This window comes from Dinoponera quadriceps, unplaced genomic scaffold (genome assembly GCF_001313825.1).
Source record: "Dinoponera quadriceps isolate SergipeBrazil2010 unplaced genomic scaffold, ASM131382v1 scaffold188, whole genome shotgun sequence".
NCBI classification, from domain to species: Eukaryota; Metazoa; Arthropoda; class Insecta; order Hymenoptera; family Formicidae; genus Dinoponera; species Dinoponera quadriceps.
In genome coordinates, this window is record NW_014554290.1 from 12,212 (window position 1) to 33,975 (window position 21,764).

The window sequence follows — 21,764 nt, forward strand, 5'->3', positions numbered from 1 at the left end:
CGAGTAATGTCTCCAATTCTTTGTCTTCGAATTTTTTGGCTGTCTAAAGCGAGGCTTGTTTTCAACACTGAAATCAACATTCTTGAAACGCCAAAACCATTCCCTACATGATTTATCAGTTGGAGCATTGTCACCATAAACTTCTACAAGCATTCGATGCGCTTCAGCTGCACTTTTCTCCCAATTAAAGCAGAAAACTAAAACCTCCCGCAAATGCTGCTTAGTTAACACAAAACTTGACATATTCAACACAGTAAAAAACAGGGGTTTTGTATGAAACTCAAAGCGATATAAACTGGATATTATTGACAGATGTCTAATCTCTCTGAAACCACCGAAATCAGCTGTCACTATGAAACATTTATAACAGCCAGAGACAACTTTTGAAAACGGACCGAACTAATTTGTACTCCCAATAATTTATCAAATATATAAAATTATAAATGATAAATGGCATGAAATTTATCAGCCTGAGATGTTTTGTAAAAATTATCAATTTTGTCGAGTATATATAATAATAAATAATAATTATAAAATAATAAATTAACAATAAGTAATAATAAATTATTATAAATAATTATGAATAATAATATAAAAATAATTTCGCTGCTCGGTTGAAAAAAGAATTATTACATGTAATTTACTTTTAATTTTACTTTTTAATTTTAATTTTTTACTTACTAAAAAAATTTCAACCTTTAGATTAAATAGAATTAAAAAATTCGATATTTCTTTTCTAAAACTTTTTACGTTTCATTGTATGTCCATTTCCACATCCTGTGCGCAATCATCCATCCTTCTAGTGAACATCGTCTCCGTTGCTTGAGTTTGAACCGTACTCGAATAAGTGATGCTAAAGAGTTTTAACGATATTATTATTTATGCTTATAATATATTGGGTATGGGAATAAGTTTCCGCCCATTGTAGAGAGATGTCGTTAATAGCACTGCTTGTGTGTTTGATAAAATGGCAATACATGTACTTGAAAGATTTGTGTTCAAACTTTTGAACCCAGTAGTTGGCATTCGTTCGAAGCGTAAACAAGAATCATTTTTTTGCGTTGAAAATGTCGGAATTTATTCAAAAAAAGCAACATTTGCGGGAAATTTTACTCTATTATTTTATTTTAAAGAAAAGTGCTGCGGAAACGCATCATTTGCTCGTAGATATTTACAGTGAGCATGCTCCACCGAATACCACTTGTAAAGAATGGTTTCGGGGATTTAACAATAGTGATTTCGACGTGCGTGATAAAGAACGCGAAGGTGCACGGACAAAATTTGAAGATGCAGAATTGCAAATATTACCCGAAAAAGATCCATGTCAATCTCGATGAATTCTCAAAAGAATTAAATGTTGATAAATCCACTGTTGGAAAACGTCTACACGCAATGGGAATGGTGCAAAAAGAAGGAAATTGGGTGCCATATAAATTGAAAGAGAGAGACATAGAAAGATGTTTGGTCACGTGCGAAATGCTGCTTCAACGACAACAAAGGAAGGGTTTTCTGCACCGTATCGTGACTGGCAATGAAAAATAGAATATTCACCGAACGTTGTTCCTTCAGATTTCCATTTATTCCGGTCCATGCAGTCGGCCCTTTCTGGAGAGCAATTCAGTTCTTATGAAGGTATCAAAAAATGGCTTAATGAATGGATCGCTTCAAAAGAACAAGATTTCTTCCTGCGAGGAATCCGTTTATTACCTAAAAGGTGGGAGAAAGTTGTCGCTTCCAATGGAGCATACTTTAAATGAACTCACTCTGTATTGTTTTGTTAAAATAAATACCTCTTTTTCATTAAGAAAGGGGGGAAATTTATTCCCATACCCAAAATTATTGCGTCATTCAAAAAATGTTGTAATACTATATTTATTGGCAATATTGAAAATAGTCGAGCGATCATTTCCTACATCAAATTTGTTTACAATAAGATGAGATATGTACTGAAATATGAAATACGGCCATTCATGAAATATGTCCAAAACAACATAAATATGTTGAACATAAGAACTATATAATAAAAAAAGCTATTATTAACGATTAAGAAAAAAAATTACCATTAGATTTCAATGTTGAAAATGAAGCACTACAGTTTGTCTCCAAAATATTACGTTATAAAAACGTGACATAATAACATCAGTATAATATCATTTAAAAGACATATATGCTGATCATTTTGATGGTTACTCGACTTCATTTGTATAAAAGATTAATTAAGTAGTTCCATACTTTAGGCATAGTGACATCAAAAATGTTCAATTAGACACATTTATGTCCGATTATTCGTATAATATGACTGTTGATTACTTCCGACAATGATGCTTCACAAAATAACAATCATGACGCACATATATTCGGAAAAGATGCTCTCTTTTTGAAATTTTTAATGTCATTAATAAAATTTTCTATACTAAGATGCCTAGTATTTGATGTCAAAATGATGTATACTTGTTATCTTTGCGTTAAATAGGCACGTAGTCATAACGTTTTTAAATGAAAATAAAAATAAAAATGATGTTTAAATGAAGCATTTTTTATGACAATAATCTTCTCAGTCTCATTGCCCGTATTCGGACATGGTGACCTCTTTCATTTGCCTGTAGTATGCACGCTAATTATACACAGGCGTATAGAACCTACAGTTTAACGCCGATTCAGAACAGCATATTATTTAAAGAGGTTCTCTTGGCAAAGATACTCTCGGTAAAGTTGCAGCTTCTTTCCGAGAGAAGACACGAGCGTAAATATTTTGGTTTCTACCAAAAGTAGACCAGTACGCTATCTGCTATGCCATGCTCGTGCTCATTGCATGACAATAATATGTTATTTTTATTTATGATAATATATTGTCAAAAACATCACTTTTTGTCATTACATTTTTTATGTCATTATTTAATCGATTGATGTTATAGAACGAGAAATAATTTTAAAATGACACCATAATGATGTCAAATTGCAACTTAGGATATAAACTAAAAAAGAAAACATCCTTGCACGGAAACTCAAGTATTCCTTCTGCAAATATCTTACCGTTCCGTACATCTCTAACGAAAAAATAGCGAATTTTCCAGCTGTCAATCTAAGTGGTATCGTAGATCGATGCATCATAAACATCAAGTCTTTCGCATCTTTTGCCGGTAAATTGTACCATTTACATTCGTACACACTGTACGCTATATTGATACTCTGAAATTGAAATTTTAATCACTCTTCACTTCAAATCGTCATTTGGATATATCTATACAGAAAGTATCCCAAACTGTTCTTATGATGTGCAGATAAAACGGGTAAAACTGAATTGAAAAGTCATGTATCATTTTGTAAAATTCGCAGTAGTTAATGAGAATTTAATTATTAATTAAAGAAGCTCCTATACATGGCCATTTTTTAAATTAATAATTTAAAATTTTGCACGTTGTTTGCCAAAAGTAGGCTAAACCATGTATAAAGAAAAATGGCTTATTTTCGAAAATCTAGCAACGATGAGCATCAACTTGATTTCTAAAAACGGAATAATGCAGCAAACAGCGAACGGCATGTGACACAAGCCTGTATGCTGAAAAGAAATACGCCTCTCGCTCTTAGTTGATATTCATCGTTGCTAGGAGATTTTCAGAAGTAAGTGGTAAGTAAGCTGTTTTTCTTTATACAGAGTCTAACTTACAATCTAACTTACAAAGTCTAACTTACAGTCTAAATTACAAAGTCTAACTTACAGCTTCCTGCGCGTTCATTAGCTCGGACAAAATAATTAATTCCTCATTAACTTTACGAATTTTATAAAATGTTACATGACTTTCTGCTCAGTTTTATCTGGTGTACCTTCACAAAGACGGTTTGGAACAACCTGTATACAGAATTCAATGGACAAATTTCATGAGCACATAGAACGGATTGAAATGAATGAAAAAATCACGTACCATTTTGCAAACAACATACAAAATATCGAGTTATTAATTATTGAAAGTGGCCATGTATAAGGGCTTCTTTAATTAATAACTCAAGAGATTGCCTGTTGTTTCTAAAATAATAAAGAATTTTTTTATTCATAATAACCTGATTTACAAATATATAACAGTGATTTACAAGTATATAACAATTGTTGTACTTAGCAACAGAATCAAGGTTCGAGGTTCAAAATTCAATATATCAATGTCTGTCGCTAGCACAGCAGCTGTGAGATACTTGTAAATTAGACCAATCTATATAATTCGACACTTACCTCCGTCAAAAGTCTTTCAGCTGAGTAGCAATAGAAGTATAAATGCGTCAAAACAGCAGTGGCATAAAGCACAAGAAAAGTCATTTTAAAAACAGAAATATTCGCATTTTTATCCGTCATTAACTGAAAATAACATGATTTCAATTTTAATAGATATGATAGCATATAATTGTAAACTGTTTTGTAGAAATATTGGGCGAATCAACATACTTATATCAGGCACACTCAATAATGCAACTTATTGAAAATATATGAAGATTAAAGATGAAATGAATAGATGAAGTGAATAGAAGTATTTACCATGAAAATTTGATAGGTTTCAAAACACAACTGGAAAGTGGCGGCTATCATGTGTATGAATAATACTGTGCTATAGCAGTCGTCTATTGTCTTAGCAGACCTTAAAAATTAGTATAATTCTATTGTATTGAAATCCGTTGCAGTATTAAATTATAATCTGAAATTTTGCTAAAATACCTGATGAGATTCTCGTGCCGCTCGATAATCGCAGCCAGGTCCTTCCTAAATCTTGAGCAGGATATAAATTGTTTTGCTAGCTTCTCGACCAGTTCGTTGAGCGTTTTTCCTAGATTTATCAGCTGCGCGCACACGTGCAACAAAAGTATCGAAATAAGGCTGTCAACAGAGCAGAGAACTAGGCCCATATACAAGGCACCGCACAGTTGTATAAAAAACGTAATTTCATAATTCGGACTTTTCTGAATGTTATAAGGATAATTGAACTGATAAACGAGTTTCCGTTCAGACTGGTGGAAGTTTCGGTAGAATTTCAGGAGATTAACAAACAGATAAAACAGGAAAGTGCCCATGGAGGATATATAACATCTAAAAGACAGATTTCTTCCACGCTTGGCAATCTTCAACATCGTGTTTCGTTCCCAGGTTTGTTTCGAAGTTGTCCAATCGGTGGTGACTAATGTAATCAGTTTGCGAAGTGCTTTTAGATCAGAAATGATGTATTGGGTCAGTTATAAAGGTTGGTCGAACTTTCATTTAAATTTATATCATTTTATAAAATAAACTTTAATTAAATATTATAAAATCTGTGATGTTTCCCATCATTAATGCTTTCAATAAATCTGCCTCTGAACACATGCATGCATCATTGGTAAGAATTTTAATTCAATTGTCATTGAATTCAATAAAGTCAAAATTTAAATCAAGCTTTTTGACTGACCGATTATTAATACGAATATTAGTTGTCAAATTGTATTAAATTTGCATAAAAAATTATTGCTTAAAGTTAGAGAAATTATTTCGGATGACTGCTAATTATATCGCACGCAGTTTAAAGAAATCTTATACCGGATATAATTTTTCGGAATGCTTCAATAATTAATACGGTCTAATTAATTAGTCATATATTTATTTATTTTTACTGCAATAAAAGCGATCACTTACTTTCGCCGTAATACTTAGTGGCAATCAGCTTGCTAAGTGCTAACAAACTATAATTAGCGGTGGCGATGTGTTGCACCATTATTGCCACGTTACCCCAAGAAAGTATCACATTTACAAGTTGCGGTATGAACATGTAAATGCTTAGAATACACACTGCAATGACGAATCCTAACTTAGGCCGACAAATGTCACTCAAAGATGAATATGAATCGGGCCATATGCCTAGTAATCGCAAGCATTGGTGATTCAAATAGAATGTATAATGCAAATCTACAAAAGTAAATTTCAAAAGAAAATATCATCTAATTATATTAATTTAGAGTTATATAACAATTTATAATCTGTTTAAAAAGGAAATACTGTAAAAAGCGAAACAACTCGAGTGAATATATATTAATATCGATGAGCAATAAAAATAAAATTCGAATATAATATGATTATTTTAAGTTCAAGTTAAGGTAAGTGCAAAAGTTTGTGCCCGATTTATCATTTAAACCCAAACAGTAATTTGGCATATAAAATTTTTTATTAATCAATAATGTAATTGCCATTGTTTTCTACAATCTTTTTCAAATGTTCTGGTAGCATACAGATGCCTCAATTATAAAACGATCTCAATTTTGTGTTGAAGAAGGAAGAAAAATGGTTTTTGATGGCCTCCAAAGATGAGAATTTTTTCCATTCAAATCGTTTTGCAATGATCAAAATAAACGATAATCTGAAGGTGTAATATCAAGAAAATCTGGTAATATGATATCCCATTTCAATTCATTTAGTTTATACAAAGTCTGTTTTGCAGTGTGTGGTTTCGCGTTGTCGTGATGAAAAACGACTTCCTTACGACTGGCCAAAGTTGGAGACTTCTCCTGGATTGTTATCTTTAAATTGTCTAATTGTTGATAGTATTTTTTAAAATTAATCATTTAGCTAACGGGGAGCAGTTCAAAATCAATCAAAATACACAAGTCTTTCACTCAAATGACCATTAAATGTCACTTCGTAGACACGCAATACGTATATATAACAATCAATGGCCACATACAACTCTCCTAATGACATCTATTAGAATTTGGCATGAACTTTTGCACTCACTCAATATGAGTGTTTCAATTTCAATGAATTTTATTAATTTTATTATTTCTATTCGCTGAATATTATCCTAGGAATTACATACAATTTCTAAAAATAATATTAGAGAGAAAAAGATTTCTGTTTTTATTATCCCTTCATTTTCCTAAGTATCAGTTCATGATTTGGTTACTCTATATGAAAACGAAGACCGATTCATTCACGATAAACGTTCGTTTTTTGCGACATATCGAACTTTGATATGTAGAAACATTATAGTGAAGTTCTACTTCGAAAGCGAATATTTTTTGCTCGTATATAAAGCTAAAAGAAACTTTGATGCCAACTGTGGCAAACTTCCGCGGCGGCATAAAGTTTTATGACAAATCCCTAAACTGGTTGCATTGCAACATGATTTTTCGCGAACATTTACTACAAAGCGAAAGACTAAATCTTTCTGTATATAACACAACCAACAATTATATAAATATCAAATTTATTTATATTTCCTTCTTTAAAAATATGAGATATATTTAATAAATAATATTGATAAATAATATTAATAAATACACAGAATATAATCGTTCGCAACTATCGCATTCTAATAATTTTAATTATTGGGAGTACAAATTAGTTCGGTCCGTTTTCAAAAGTTGTCTCTGGCTGTTATAAATGTTTCATAGTGACAGCTGATTTCGGTGGTTTCAGAGAGATTAGACATCTGTCAATAATATCCAGTTTATATCGCTTTGAGTTTCATACAAAACCCCTGTTTTTTACTGTGTTGAATATGTCAAGTTTTGTGTTAACTAAGCAGCATTTGCGGGAGGTTTTAGTTTTCTGCTTTAATTGGGAGAAAAGTGCAGCTGAAGCGCATCGAATGCTTGTAGAAGTTTATGGTGACAATGCTCCAACTGATAAATCATGTAGGGAATGGTTTTGGCGTTTCAAGAATGTTGATTTCAGTGTTGAAAACAAGCCTCGCTTTAGACAGCCAAAAAATTCGAAGACAAAGAATTGGAGACATTACTCGATAAAGATCCGAGTCAAACCTGGCGATTCCATTACGGGCCATCGGTATAGGCTATAATTGATTCGTTTGAGCCGTGCATTACGAGAAAAACGGCCGGAATACGAGCAAAGACACGACAAAGTTATTCTTCTGGATGATAACGCTCGGCCTCATGTCGCAAAAGTCGTAAAATATTATTTGGAAACGCTCAAGTGGGATATTTTACCGCACCCGCCGAATTCGCCAGACTTTGCTCCTTCTGATTACTGGTTGTTCCGATGGATGCAGCACGATTTGGCAAGTCACCGGTTCACTTCTTTCGCAGAAATCGAAAATTGGCTCCTAACTTGGATCGCCTCAAAGACGAGACATTTTTTCGAGATGGAATTCAAAAATTGCCTGAGAGGTGGAAAGAAGTAGTAGCCAGCAATGAACAATACTTTGATTAATCTGTTCATTTATTTTGTTGTAAAATAATTGTATTTTTTACCACAAAAAACGGACCGAACTAATTTGTACTCTCAATAATTTTAAAGTAAGTAAGAAAAGTAAGTTAAAAATGATCGGCCCTCTAGAGGAAAAGAAAATAAGTTACGTAAAGTTAATTTTCTTCTTGAATAACGAAAATATTAAGAAAGTATTAAGAATAAAAAATGTTTTCCGATGCAAAGCACGTCCAATGCACAGCACGTCGTGTGGAAAATGAATATTCGATAATTAAAATATTTTACTTTGATTTTCTATTACATTTAACATAACGCAAAAATAATTTATTTTAATTTTTAAACTTCCTTCTATATTTCAATCTAGGAGAAAAATTTCTCTTAATGCACTTTTCGTGTCACATGAACTGCATTGCATTGCATAAATGTTTTACGATTATTCAATTTTAATAGGACGTCACAATAATATTTTTCTCGTTTTATTGTCCAAAAGTTGTTTTACCTTCCTTGACACCCATTGAAGTTCGCTTAACGGAAATTATACTTTGACTGAGTCGCCCCTCACTATTCGTACCGAATTGCCGTGATTTCGCGCTTGCTCAGTACACTAAGGATTCAACCCCTACTATAGCATGCAGATTAGTAAACCCTTTCGTGTAAGCATATGAGTGAGTAGTAAAACGAAAATCGCACAATCGCATTTGATCAATTGTTACGAAGGCAGCTTGTTTCTCGACCACAGTCGAGATGTTATTCTATAAAGAAATATCGATTCATTAATAATATTGCTGTGCGTCATGACATTTCACGGTTCGAGTTGTAATATTGCATTGACTGGGTACATGTGTCTATAAACAATACATGAAGACGGATCTTCAAGAGCAACGACTGAAGACAACATAGTATACCACGAGCTTTCGTGCTATCAAAAGATATCACGAGATTATTTATTAATCATCTGTTCTGTTAAAGAGCCGTTGCGTTCCCAATAAAAAGAGCCGTTGCATTCCCAAAAAAGTCTAAAAAATGTATCTACTTATTTTACGGTTATCAATCGGGATATGAGATCGTGAGTGCCGGACATAACAATTTTATTATTATATTTGAGTTTGTTATTTACAATATTTCCGGCATATTTACATTAGCAGATGAAAAGGAAAGGCACAAATAATGAAAACACAATTAAACATTTAAGAAGTTCACGAAAGAAAACAATCACTTTAGTTACAGTAAAATCAATCTCACAATCGATTGTGAACTATCCGGAAAATTTTTGTACAAATCTACAATCATCAATAATTGACTCCGTGTCCTAGAAATCATTTTCTTCTTGTCCATTTTGCATGTGTTGATTTTTCTCATTATTTCGGAAAATGAATAAAATTCACTTTGGTGCAAGTACGACAGTATCATGTAATACTTCATTTTTGTAATTTGCAATAGAAAAGAAACCAATTGTTTTGACTAAATAAACTAGTGACAGATGAACCTCTCGAAATAAATCATGTTCATTTTCTAGTGACGCCACCTATTGAAAAATCCCGGGACTTTTCAGCCCATGTAGTACAACGGAGCAAACATATTTTTATTTTACGTGCAGTAATAATAATAGAAAATTGACATGTACTACTATCCAGAAAAAATATATATAAGGCAGTAACTACTACTTTGAATATCTTCGAAATGTAAGAGTATATTAAAAATATAAAACACATTTTCAACAGAAATATTTTGTGTGTGTGTGTGTGTGTATATGCGCGCGCGCGCGTATATATATGTGTGCATTGGTATCAATACTCATCACTTCGAATACTTTCTATAAACATAAAGCTTTTTTATGTTATTTTATCTAATCATTAATAAAATTTTTCGAAGATATTCTCAAAGTAGTAAATTGCCTCACCCTGCATACATACAGTTTCCAATATGTAACCTAAAATAAATAACATTACACTTTACACAAGTTACATAGAAAATAATGTGTTTTTTCGCAGATATCTTACCGCTCCGAACATCTCTAACGAAAAAGTACCGAATTTTCCTGCTGTCAGTATAAGTGGAATCGTAAATCGGTACATTATAAACATCAAATCTTTTCACCGGCAAATCGTACCACTTGCATTCGTACACACCGTACACTATATTAATACTCTGAAAATGAAATTTCAGTATTACATAAGTCGTCATTAGAGTATATAATTCGATGTTTACCTCCGTCAAAAGTCTTTCAGCTGAGTAGCAATAAAAGTATAAATGCGTCAGCACAATTGTGGTGTAAAGTACAAGAAAAACTATTTTGGGGATAGAGATATCAGCATTCTTGTCCGTCATTAACTAAAAGAAAATGATTTCAATTTTGGTAGAGGCATATAATTGTAAACAGTTTTATGGAAATATAGCATGAAACATACACCATATCGCGTGCATTCAAAATCGTTGAAATATATGAAGATTAAAGATGAAACGAATAGATGTATTTACCATGAAAATTTGATAGGTTTCAAAGCACAACTGAAAAGTGGCGGATATCATGTGTATGAATAACACTATGCTATAGCAGTCATCAATCGTCTTAGCAGTACTTGAAAATCAGTATGATTGAATCCATGCAGCATTAAATCATAAGCTCAAATTTCGCTGAAGTACCTGATGAGATTCTCATGCCGCGCAATGATAGCAGCTACATCCTTCCTAAATCTTGAGCAGGATATAAATTGCTTGGTTAATTTCTTGACCAGTTCATTGAGCGTCTTTCGTAAATTTATTAGTTTCGCGCACATGTGCAATAAGAGTATCGAGATGAAGCTGTCAATAGTACAACAGATAAGAACCGCAAACAAGACGGCAAATATTTGTATAAAATATGTAATTTCGTAGTTTGGACATTTCTGGGTGTTATAAAGATAATCGAACTGATAAATGAGCTTCCATTCGTGCTAATGCAAGTTTCGATAGAATTTCAGGAAGCTGATGAACAGGAAAAATATGGCTACGCACAAAACGCTCATATAGCATCTAAGAAAAAGACTTCTTCCACGCTTGACAATCTTCAACATCGTTTTTCGTTCCCAAATTTGTTTTGAAACCGTCCAGTCAAATGTAACCGATGTTATCAGTATGCGAAGTGCTTTCAGATTAGAGATGATGTATTGGGTTAGTCATAAAGTTCGGTTCGACTTTTAAATAAATTAATAGTATTTTTATAAAAATAAACTTTTATAAAGTATTATAAAATCGGTGATACTCTTCGCCATCACTAGTTTCAATATAAATCTGCCTCTGAATACATATATATACCATGAGCAACAATTTTAGTAATATTCATGTGTTGTATGTTGACGAAAATTATAAACAACGACTACTACATACAGGGTAAAGAAAAAATATGGAAACCCTAAAAAATCTCGAAAAATATAAGTTTTACAGAAAAGTGTTTCCGATAAAAGTTGCAGAGTTTAAAAATATCTATGTATTAATCTTATCACTTTGACTTTGGATGGCGTTGTCAAAGTCAGGATAATGTCAAGTTGAATTTTTAAAATGACATGACTTCTTACTTTTTATTGTATTAGGTAAACCGAAAAGTAATCCAAATTTTTTCGATGTGTTCATTCACAGTCAGTTTGTGTGGAGACACGATTCAGTAAACACGTAAGTTTTGTTGCTACGGTCAAACTTGGTTGTAAATTCTATTTTTTGGTTAAAAAATTTTTGTTCTAATAAGGAGGGAAGATGACAAGGCCAACAATAGAAGAAGGACATTTACGTCATTGTATGCTAATTTTGTTCGATCAGGGATTGAAGGCAAATGAAGCAGTGAAAAAAATTAACGACACTTACGGTGATGTTCTAAAACTAAACAAGTGTCATAGATGATTTAAAAAGTTTTAAAATGGAAATAGGAATCTCGAAGATGTTGAACGAAAGGGACGACTTCAAAAATTAGATGATGATATCCTGAGGGCGATGGTGGATTCAGATCATCGTCAAACTATTAGGGAATTATCATTAAAGATCGGCTGTCCATGGTCTACAGTTCAGGATCATTTTCATCGCATAGGAAAAGTGTATAGGCAAGGAATTTGGGTTCCTCATGAATTGACAGAGATGGCACTCTATCAACGGTGTACAATCTGCACGTCTTTTTTGTCTCGGTATGAAACCGATCCGTTTTTGCGACGAATTGTAACTGGAGATGAGAAGTGAGTGTTATACAATAATCCTGTACGAAAAAAACAATGGCTTTCTCCCAGAGAAGCACCTATTCCGACACCTAAACCATCACTAACAATAAAGAAGGTCATTGTTTGTGTGTGGTAGGATTTTTCAGGAATCATACACTATGAATTTCTTGAACCTGGTCAGACCATTACAGCGACAGTGTATTATAAACTCAAGCGAATGAAGCAAGAGCTCTTAAAAAAACGATCTGTTTTGGTCAATTACATCAAAAGAATCCTTCAACACGATAACGCGAGGCCTCATGCTGCAAAAATAACACAGGAAAAAATTAGGGAGTTTGAATTGGAACTTTTACCTCATCCACCTTATTCACCAGATCTCGCGCCGTCGGATTACTACCTTTTCAGATCGTTAGAACGTACATTAAGAGGTAAAAACTTTAACAATGTTGAAAAAGTGAAAACGCACTTGAAAAAGTTTTTCAGTGCAAAATCGAAGGATTTCTTTAAAAAAGGAATCGAACAACTGCCTATATACTGACAAAAAGTGTTAAAAAATGAAGGAAATTATTTTGTTGATTAAAATGTAGGATTTCTTTAATAAATAAATGTTTTTCGCCAACAAAAAAAAATTTTGATTACTTTTCGGTTTACCTAATATATTCTTATAGCCCTTGTATATTACCTAATATATTCTTATAGCCCTTGTTGAGACGTTTTCAGAATGCTAATAAAGCTTCTTTTAGTTAAGAATTCCCAGAGATGTTTTAAAATTTGTCATGATAATTCTTAATATAAAACATGAAATATAAGGTCTTTCCCCGACCTTGCCTTAAATGGCCGAATCTTTCTCCGATCTTGCCTTAAATGGCCGGATCCTTCTCCGATCTTGCCTTAGACGGCCAGATCCTTTTCTGACCTTGTTTTAGATTGCCGAATCACCTTCCTTTACGAGATATTTTATATTTTATATTAAAAAGTATCGTGATAAATTTTAAAATATTTTATGAAATTCTTAACCAAAAAAAAGCTTTATTACAGTGAAAGTTCTAAAAACGTCAACAAATGCTATAAGAATACAATACAAAATAAAGAATCACATTTAAAAAGTTCAACTTAACCTTGTCCTGACTTTGGCGGAGCCATCTAAAGTCAAACTGATTAGATCAATAAATAGATCTTTTTAAATTCTATAACTTTTATCCTTATAAAACACTTTTTGTAAAACTTATATTTTTCGAGATTTTTCAGGGTTCCTATACCTTACTCTATATAAATTATTTGGTTGATAAATAAACCACATTCATTGAATATAATACAGTCAAATTTTATTAAAATTTTAGATCAAGCCTTTTGACTGACCGATTATTAATACGAATATCAATTATTAAATTATAGTAAATATGCATAAAAAATAATTAAACAATTTTCGTCATAAGTTGGAGAAATTATTTCGGATAAATATTAATTATATTACATACAAGTTAAAAAAATTTAATAGATATAATTTTTTGAAGTGGTCATATATTTATTTATTTTTACTACCGCGAGAGAAAGAAAAACGGTCATTTACTTTTACCGTGATAGTGAGTGAGTGGCAATCAGCTTGCAAAGTGCCAACAAAGCATAGTTAACGGAAGAGATATGTTGCACTATTAATGCCACATTACCCTAGGAAAGTATCATATTTACAAATTGCGATATGTACAAGTAAATGGTCACAATACATATTGTAGCAATAAATTTTAATTTGGGACGACAAATGTCATTCCAAGATGAATGTAGATCAGGCCATATGCCTAATAGTTGCAGACATTGGCGACTCACACCGAACGTGTAATACAAATCTATAAAAGCAAAATTTCGAACGAAAATATCATTTTATTACACCAACTTGAAGTTGTATAACAATTAATAAACTGTTAAAATAACAACAGTTTAACAAGTGATATAAATCATATGAGTATATATTTACTTTAGATACATATGTGTGTGTTATGAAATAATATCCAAACATAATATGATTATTTCAAGATAAGTTTTAAAATATTTTAAGTTCAATTTTACTGATTATACTATTTCTATTCGCTAAATGCTATCTTTATTATTACATAAACTTTTTAATGTTAATTTTATGGAAATAATGGTTTCTTTTTTAATATTTCTTTATTTTCCGAAGTATTGTAGTTGTTGATTTGGTTACTCTACATGAAAACTAAAGCCGATTCGTTCACGGTAACATTTCAAACACTTGTTTTTTTTGCGACATATCGAACTTTACAACGCAGAAACATTGTAATGAAACTCTACCTTGAAAGCGAATATTTTTTGCTAGTGTATAAAGCTAAAAAAAACTTCGATGACAACTTTCGTAAACTTTCGTGGAACCATAAAGTTCTATAACAGATCTATAGTCTGGTTGTATCGAAACATGATTTTTTGGAGGATCTGTTACGAAGTGAAAAGATTAAAATCCTCTTTATATATAACACAAACATCAGTTATATAAGTACAAATTTTATTTGTGTTTCTTGCTTTAAAAAGAAACTTGATAAATAATATTAAATAATTACGAAATGTAATCGTTTAAAAATGTTGCTCTTTAACACCTTCTATATAAGTAAAAAAAGTAAATATACAGTAAATTTTTTTAGAATAACTAGATATTAAAAAAATATTGAGGAGAAAACCTGGAGGAGGATTTTTGTCAATGTAAAGAACAATTCACAGTATAAAAAATAAATATTTTCGATAATTGATATTTTTTTCAATTTTCTATTGCATTCGACATGACGCAAAATTTATTATATATATGACGCATAATTTATATAAATTAATTTATAGTAATTTATAAATTAATTTTCTTTGAAATTCAAAAAGATGTAGAAGAAAAATTTGAATTAAGATACTTTTGATATCATATAAACTGCATTGTATTGCATCAGTATTTCACCACGCAATTATGCAATTTTAATAGAATATCATCTTAAAAATATTTATTTTCAATCCGGTGAACTGTTTTTTACATTGGAAAAAATATGTTTTCTCCTCAATATTTTTTAAATATTTTGTTATTCACGGCGCGATTATGCAATTTTAATAGAACATCACGGCGATAACTTTCTCGTTCTTTTGTCAAAGACTTGGTCTACCTTCGTTAACAGTCATTGAAGTTTGCGTAACGGAAATTATTTGTTATATGTTATTTGTATATAATTGTTCCACTGAGTCGCTCCTTGCGATCATGCATAACTGCCGTGATTTTGCGCTTGCTTAGTACGGGGAGAATTCAATAGCTACTATCTGTGAGTACCTTTGTAAACCTTATCGGATAAGAAAATCGATAAGAAAATATACGTGCGTGTAACTGCAATACGTTAAATTAGTCGTTGCGGAAACGGCGCTTATTCTTGGAATAAACAAACTAGTTATTCGGTAAAGGTACTAATTTATTAATACCGAATATTTATTAAAATCAACTATTACCCTTCATTTGTAGTTGTTGCTCAAAATCAGAATATCACTTAAGTAAAAATGAGATAAGCAGATTATTTTTTTACTATAAATCGGGCAAGAAATGTAACTTTCGCCTAGATTTCGGAGTGTTTGCCCATTTCTTCTCCTTGCCACCTGCGAAATATCAACCGAGCGCTCATCTCGTGTCAAATGTATATGCAATGGAATAGAAGAGATGTATTTAACATAGGATCATATATATAACTTTTTCGCATAATTATATTACACACATCATTGGTGTGGCAGAAGGCCCTATCTCAATTTATTCATGACACTTGGCCGCTCCTGAAGCAGAGAGTCGCGAGTTCAATTATGCGCTCGAGTACAAAGGCGGTCTGATAAGTAGTAGGATTGGAAATGAAAATGCAATATTTCGGAGAAATTTCGATTTATTTTTCAACATAGTCCCCTTTCACTTCTATACACTTCTTTCAACAGTGCTGTAATTTTTTAATACCCTCTAAAAAATATGATTGTTCAAACTCTGCAAAATGGCATCTACCTCAGTGATGACCTCCGAATTCGACGTGAATTTCTTCCCTGCAAACCATTTTTTCATGTTGGGAAACAGGAAAAAGTCGCTGGAGGCCAAATCTGGAGGATACGGCGGATGGGTGAGCAGTTTGTATCTCAATTCGACCAGTTTAGCTGTAGCGTTTGCGGATGAATGTGCTGGTGCATTGTTGTGATGGAACAGGACTTTCTTCTTTGCAAGATGAGGCCGTTTCTTTTTCAGTTCTACGTCGAATCGTCCCAGCAAATCATTGTAGTATTGCCTCATGATAGATCTTCCCTTGTCCAAATAATCGATGAGGATTACACCGCGCGAATCCCAGAATATCGTAGCCATGACTTTTCCGGCCGATGGGGCCGTTTTGGCCTTCTTCGGAGCTCTTTCGCCAGATAAAGTCTGTTTAGACTGCTGTTTGGTCTTTGATGTACAGTGATGGACCCACGTTTCATTTACAGTCATAAAACGACGCAAAAACTCCGCCTGATTGCGCAGAAACATCTTCGAAGTAACTACTCGATTTCGTTTTTGGTCCATGGTGAGCAACCACGGCACCCATCGCGCCGATAGCTTTCTTATGTGCAATATATCATGTATGATATGTCCTGTACGTTCTTTCGAGATTTTTACCATGTCTGCTATCTCACGCACCTTTACCCGACGGTCGCCCAATATGATATCGTGCACTTTTTCGACAAAACCATCGGTAGTAACCTTTTCTAGCCGCCCAGGACGGTTATCATTAAAGACGGATGTGCGACCACGACGAAACTCGACGTACCATCTAAAAACAGTGCTTCTCGAAAAAGTGACACTCCCGTAAACGGCTTCCAATTTTGGACTTCTTTACACGTTTTCCTATCCAAATAAAGAAAACGAATCACCGAACGATATTGCTCTTTTCCCATATTGACGACGATGGCTGAGGCGTTCACTTTAATCGGCTGCTAACAAAAAATTAATGGACGGATACGGCTGAAATTTTGATAGGCATTGTTTGAAAGATGAGGCTATATGATGGTAAAACTGGTTTCGCTGCAGTGGCGCCATCATGCGTAAATCCTATTACTTATCAGACCGCCCTCTTATGTTGCAGGTGGCAAAAAGGGAAATGGGCGTACACTCCGAAATCTGGCCAAATTTGCATTTCTTCCCGAGGCCTGCCATAACATATTATTTAACTGCTAGTTATCGTGATGCATAACACGATTTTAAATATAATTCTCGCGCGTAAACACACGCAGACGTAAAAAAGTTAACTATTGTTTGATTATTATTCTTTAATGGTATATTTTAGAATCGTTCCTCTAACTTCCCAAATAATAAGAAGACGTCAAGAGGACGTCATATTTGGGCTATCAGCAAAACCAAGTATATGTTGGGTTTTAAAAGGCCTGATAATAAAGTTGATATGTCATATCCACTATTTGGTGACGTATATAACTGACGACAAAAATATAATTAATATAGGATAAAATAACTGGTTGATTGACTATTTGAGTAGTGTGCATATAATAATGTGAGCCACTTTCCATCCCATAAGTTGATGTGCGCACTATTGCGTATTCTTACGTAAGAAAGAATTCGCTTCATTTCTTCGCTAAAAATATATTACTGAACTTAAAAAGTCTAATTTTATACTTTCAATATCATAATTAAATCATTTTCAATTCCCGCTACACTGTGTTCTGTTAAATATGGATCTTAACCCTTTTCCTCCCACATAACACAAATTTTTTTTAAACTTTCAACCTTATATCTTTTAACGAAAAAATCATATGAAAATTTATCAAACATCATTTCTTATAGATTTTGACCTCCTCTTTCAAATGCCGTTGAGAAATTTTTCCAAAATCGTAAGCTGGAAAAGTTATAGGCCGCTTTTCCGAAAAATTCACAAATTTTTAACGGTTTTTTTGTTAATGTTTATTTTGAGTTGGAAAAAATTTGCACACGCCATCGCAATCACTATAAACGGTGTTATAGATGTCTGCTCTTTCAAACCTCGTTGGATTTTTTTCGAAATTCAAAATGGCGGACACAAAATGGCGTCCGAAAGGGAAAATTGTTTGTTTCAACTTTGCGAATTTTTTTTCTCAAAAAATATTAAGTTTGGTGAAAAATTTTTAAGAACAAAAATGTCTTAAAATCAGTCAAAAATACCCTCAAATTTTTTCAGAATGGTTTTACAACATTTTTGAAAACTTTTTTTTGCCTCTTCAAAAGAACTAAAAATTATCTTTAAAAATTCTGAAAAAATTTGAGAGTATTCTTCGATTGATTCTAAGACATTTTTGTCCTCAGAAAATTTTTACCAAACCCCATAGTTTATGATAAATCGTTAAATATTCAATTTTGTAAACGTTTTGTAATTTTTTTTTTATTAAATTTTTTCAGTCGTTAGATTTTCAGTTTTATAAATACTATCGGAATCTCTTGTGCAGTTAGATGCAGAAATTTAGGTGTTGAACATTTTTCATTATAATATTTGTGTTCTCGATACATCTTACAAAAAAAAAATTGATATACTAAAAGTAACTATAATAGTACAATACTTCTCCAGTTATCTGAATCCTATTAGAATTTTTTGTGCATTTCTCTTTGAAAATTTTAAAATAATAATTCACATTTTTTCATTTGCAATCGTCGTTCAGTTATTATTTACATAAACATTACGAAAACAATTTGTCGGCAAAAGGACGTGATATCCGTGACAAAATANACGTTTTGTAATTTTTTTTTTATTAAATTTTTTCAGTCGTTAGATTTTCAGTTTTATAAATACTATCGGAATCTCTTGTGCAGTTAGATGCAGAAATTTAGGTGTTGAACATTTTTCATTATAATATTTGTGTTCTCGATACATCTTACAAAAAAAAAATTGATATACTAAAAGTAACTATAATAGTACAATACTTCTCCAGTTATCTGAATCCTATTAGAATTTTTTGTGCATTTCTCTTTGAAAATTTTAAAATAATAATTCACATTTTTTCATTTGCAATCGTTGTTCAGTTATTATTTACACAAACATTACGAAAACAATTTATCGGCAAAAGGACGTGATATCCGTGACAAAAAACGCTGGTTTAGATTTATTTATTTTTTTATGAAATAGTTACACAGAAAAAAAATTTTATGAATAATTGTTAGTTTTTCTGAAGAGGCAAAAAATAAATGTTTTCAAAAATGTTGTAAAACCGTTATGAAAAAATTTGAGGGTATTTTTTGACTGATTTTAAGACATTTTTGTTTTTAGGATTTTTTCACCAAACTTAATAGTTTTTGAGAAAAAAATTCGCAAAGTTGAAACCAACAATTTTCCCTTTCGGACATTTGTGTCCGCCATTTTGAATTTCGAAAAAATTTTCGTCATTTTGAAAAAAAATTCAACGGGGTTTGAAAGAGCAGACATCTATAACACCGTTTATAGTAATTGCGATGGCGTGTGCAAATTTTTTCCAACTCAAAATAAACATTAAAAAAAACCTTGAAAAATTTCTGAATTTTTCGGAAAAGCGGCCTATAACTTTTCCGGCTTACGATTTGGGTAAAATTTCTCAACGGCATTCGAAGGAGGAAATCAAAATCTATAAGAAATGATGTTTGATAAATTTTCATATGATTTTTTTGTTAAAAGATATAAGGTTGAAAGTTTAAAAAAAATTTGTGTTATGTGGGAGGAAAAGGGTTAATTTAATATGTTTTATTAGATTTCTTACTTCTACATTGATTTGGGTACTAAGATTATGTTTATATAATACCTTTTGTAATATTTTTTACAATAAAAACAAATAAGTATAAAATTCTTTCGTTGCAGCCACCTCGTATACTTCTGGATCGTGATTCACATCACTAGCAGATGTAAAAGTAAACTGCGCTTATAATTTTTAAAAATAATTAACAAAATTTCATTTACTTTAACAAAAATATTACGATAGCATAATCTTAACTAAATAACAAAAATATCATGGAAGCGTAGTCCTCAAATCAATGTAGAAGAAAGAAATTGTATGAAACAAATTAAATTAAGGTACTTATTATAGTTTGTGTCTCATTCTCGAGATCACTATATAGTACCGCTACTGGTAGCGTAGTGCCGTCACAGACTTTAGCCGTAATTTTTCTTTGTTTCGGGAGGCCAATGCCGTTGCACGTTTCATAACGCTGTCTGTGCGTTTAATGTGTGCCATAGCTTCGCCTTGTTGCGCGTATAACCAATCTATCAACTATGTTTGTTAATAAATTAGGAAAGTACAAATGTAAAAGGAATTTAAAAAGACAATCGAAGCTTTCAAAATATAAGATAGTGGTAGATCTTGAAATAAAGATTAATGACGAAAAAACTGATTCTCCACAGAGATTTGAAGATAAAGATTTGGAAGGATTATACCATTTTTATGCTTGCTATTAGCAAGATTATGGCCCAAAGCGGTAAGAAACGTTTATTCTATTCTGAAAAAGAGTTTCTATCGTACGATGTTGACTAGATTATGATATTACGTCCGTTGATCATAACCTGGATCTTTTTGCTCTGACAAGTTCGCCGTTATATGACGTTGATGGACAAGGCTCTAACAGAAACCAAAGAAAATTCAAGTCCTTTTTTTAATGAGGCTGTAAACGGCCTGCAAAAGATGATTGAAGGGCAAAAAGTCCACCGTACTTAAACGAAAAACTTTACACCTTCTAATGAATGATGAATCACTTCGAGACAGAAAAAATTTGGAACTGCGCATACTTAACTAGTTGAATATTAGAACACCATCAAAAAGGGTTTAAAAAAAGAGGAGACGAAGAAGTTGATAGAGAAATTTCCACGCAAGAGCAACTGCTTTTTATCTACGCCGAAATTGAATAAAGTTCTAACACCGCTGCTGAATAAGTCAACTAAATTAAGAGATAAGTATCTCTCGATCAACCAAGATCTATGTGGTCTAGGATTGATAGCGCTAGGCACAGCAATCGGTTTCGTTTTCAAAGAGGAGATCGAAGGCATTGATACAGAAAAACTCATGAAACTATTATATAATCCTAATAAATATTTCTGCGAACTAATGTTTCAACTATCAATCACTCGGAGAATATACAGGGTGCGCCAGCTAAATTTGGATTAAAGTTATATTTTACTGTAAAAGTAGTTTATTAAACAATAAATGAAACTTACAAAAAATGGCTTGCATATTTTGTTTATGGGATATTTTCTGTAAACTTTCACTCTATATAGCCGCCTTTAAGCCTCGATCACCGCTACAATCCTCGGCCCGAAACGAGAACATACTCTCTGCATTTGATCTCGGTCTATGTCTGCAAGTGCCTGTTGAATTGCGGTCTGTAGAGATGCTATATTAGGGTGTCTACTTAGACGTATTACTGACTCTCTCAA

The 21,764-nt window shown here is 32.3% G+C and overlaps 1 protein-coding gene and 1 pseudogene across 1 annotated transcript; both read right to left on the reverse strand.

Moving 5' to 3' along the window:
• Positions 1 to 770: 770 nt before the first annotated feature.
• LOC106742064 (odorant receptor 63a-like) lies at positions 771 to 5,726 on the reverse strand. Its single transcript, XM_014614663.1, has 6 exons — positions 5,648 to 5,726; positions 4,703 to 5,183; positions 4,526 to 4,625; positions 4,226 to 4,348; positions 3,034 to 3,189; positions 771 to 853 (listed from the first exon to the last, which is right to left on the reverse strand). The coding sequence occupies exons 1-6, from the start codon at positions 5,724 to 5,726 to the stop codon at positions 800 to 802; spliced, it is 993 nt and encodes a 330-aa protein (XP_014470149.1). The 3' UTR covers positions 771 to 799.
• Positions 5,727 to 8,769: 3,043 nt separating this feature from the next.
• LOC106742069 lies at positions 8,770 to 17,011 on the reverse strand (annotated as a pseudogene).
• Between the last annotated feature and the right edge of the window lie 4,753 nt (positions 17,012 to 21,764).

Bases quoted from the DNA above. Each gene is read 5' to 3' on its own strand.
- LOC106742064 (XM_014614663.1), bottom strand. From the start codon at position 5,726: ATGGTGCAACACATCGCCACCGCTAATTATAGTTTGTTAGCACTTAGC. The intron at 4,626-4,702 runs GTATTTTAGCAA...CTAATTTTTAAG, and splicing joins CGGCACGAGAATCTCATCAG to GTCTGCTAAGACAATAGACG. The intron at 3,190-4,225 runs GTAAGTGTCGAA...TTTCAATTTCAG, and splicing joins CTGAAAGACTTTTGACGGAG to AGTATCAATATAGCGTACAG.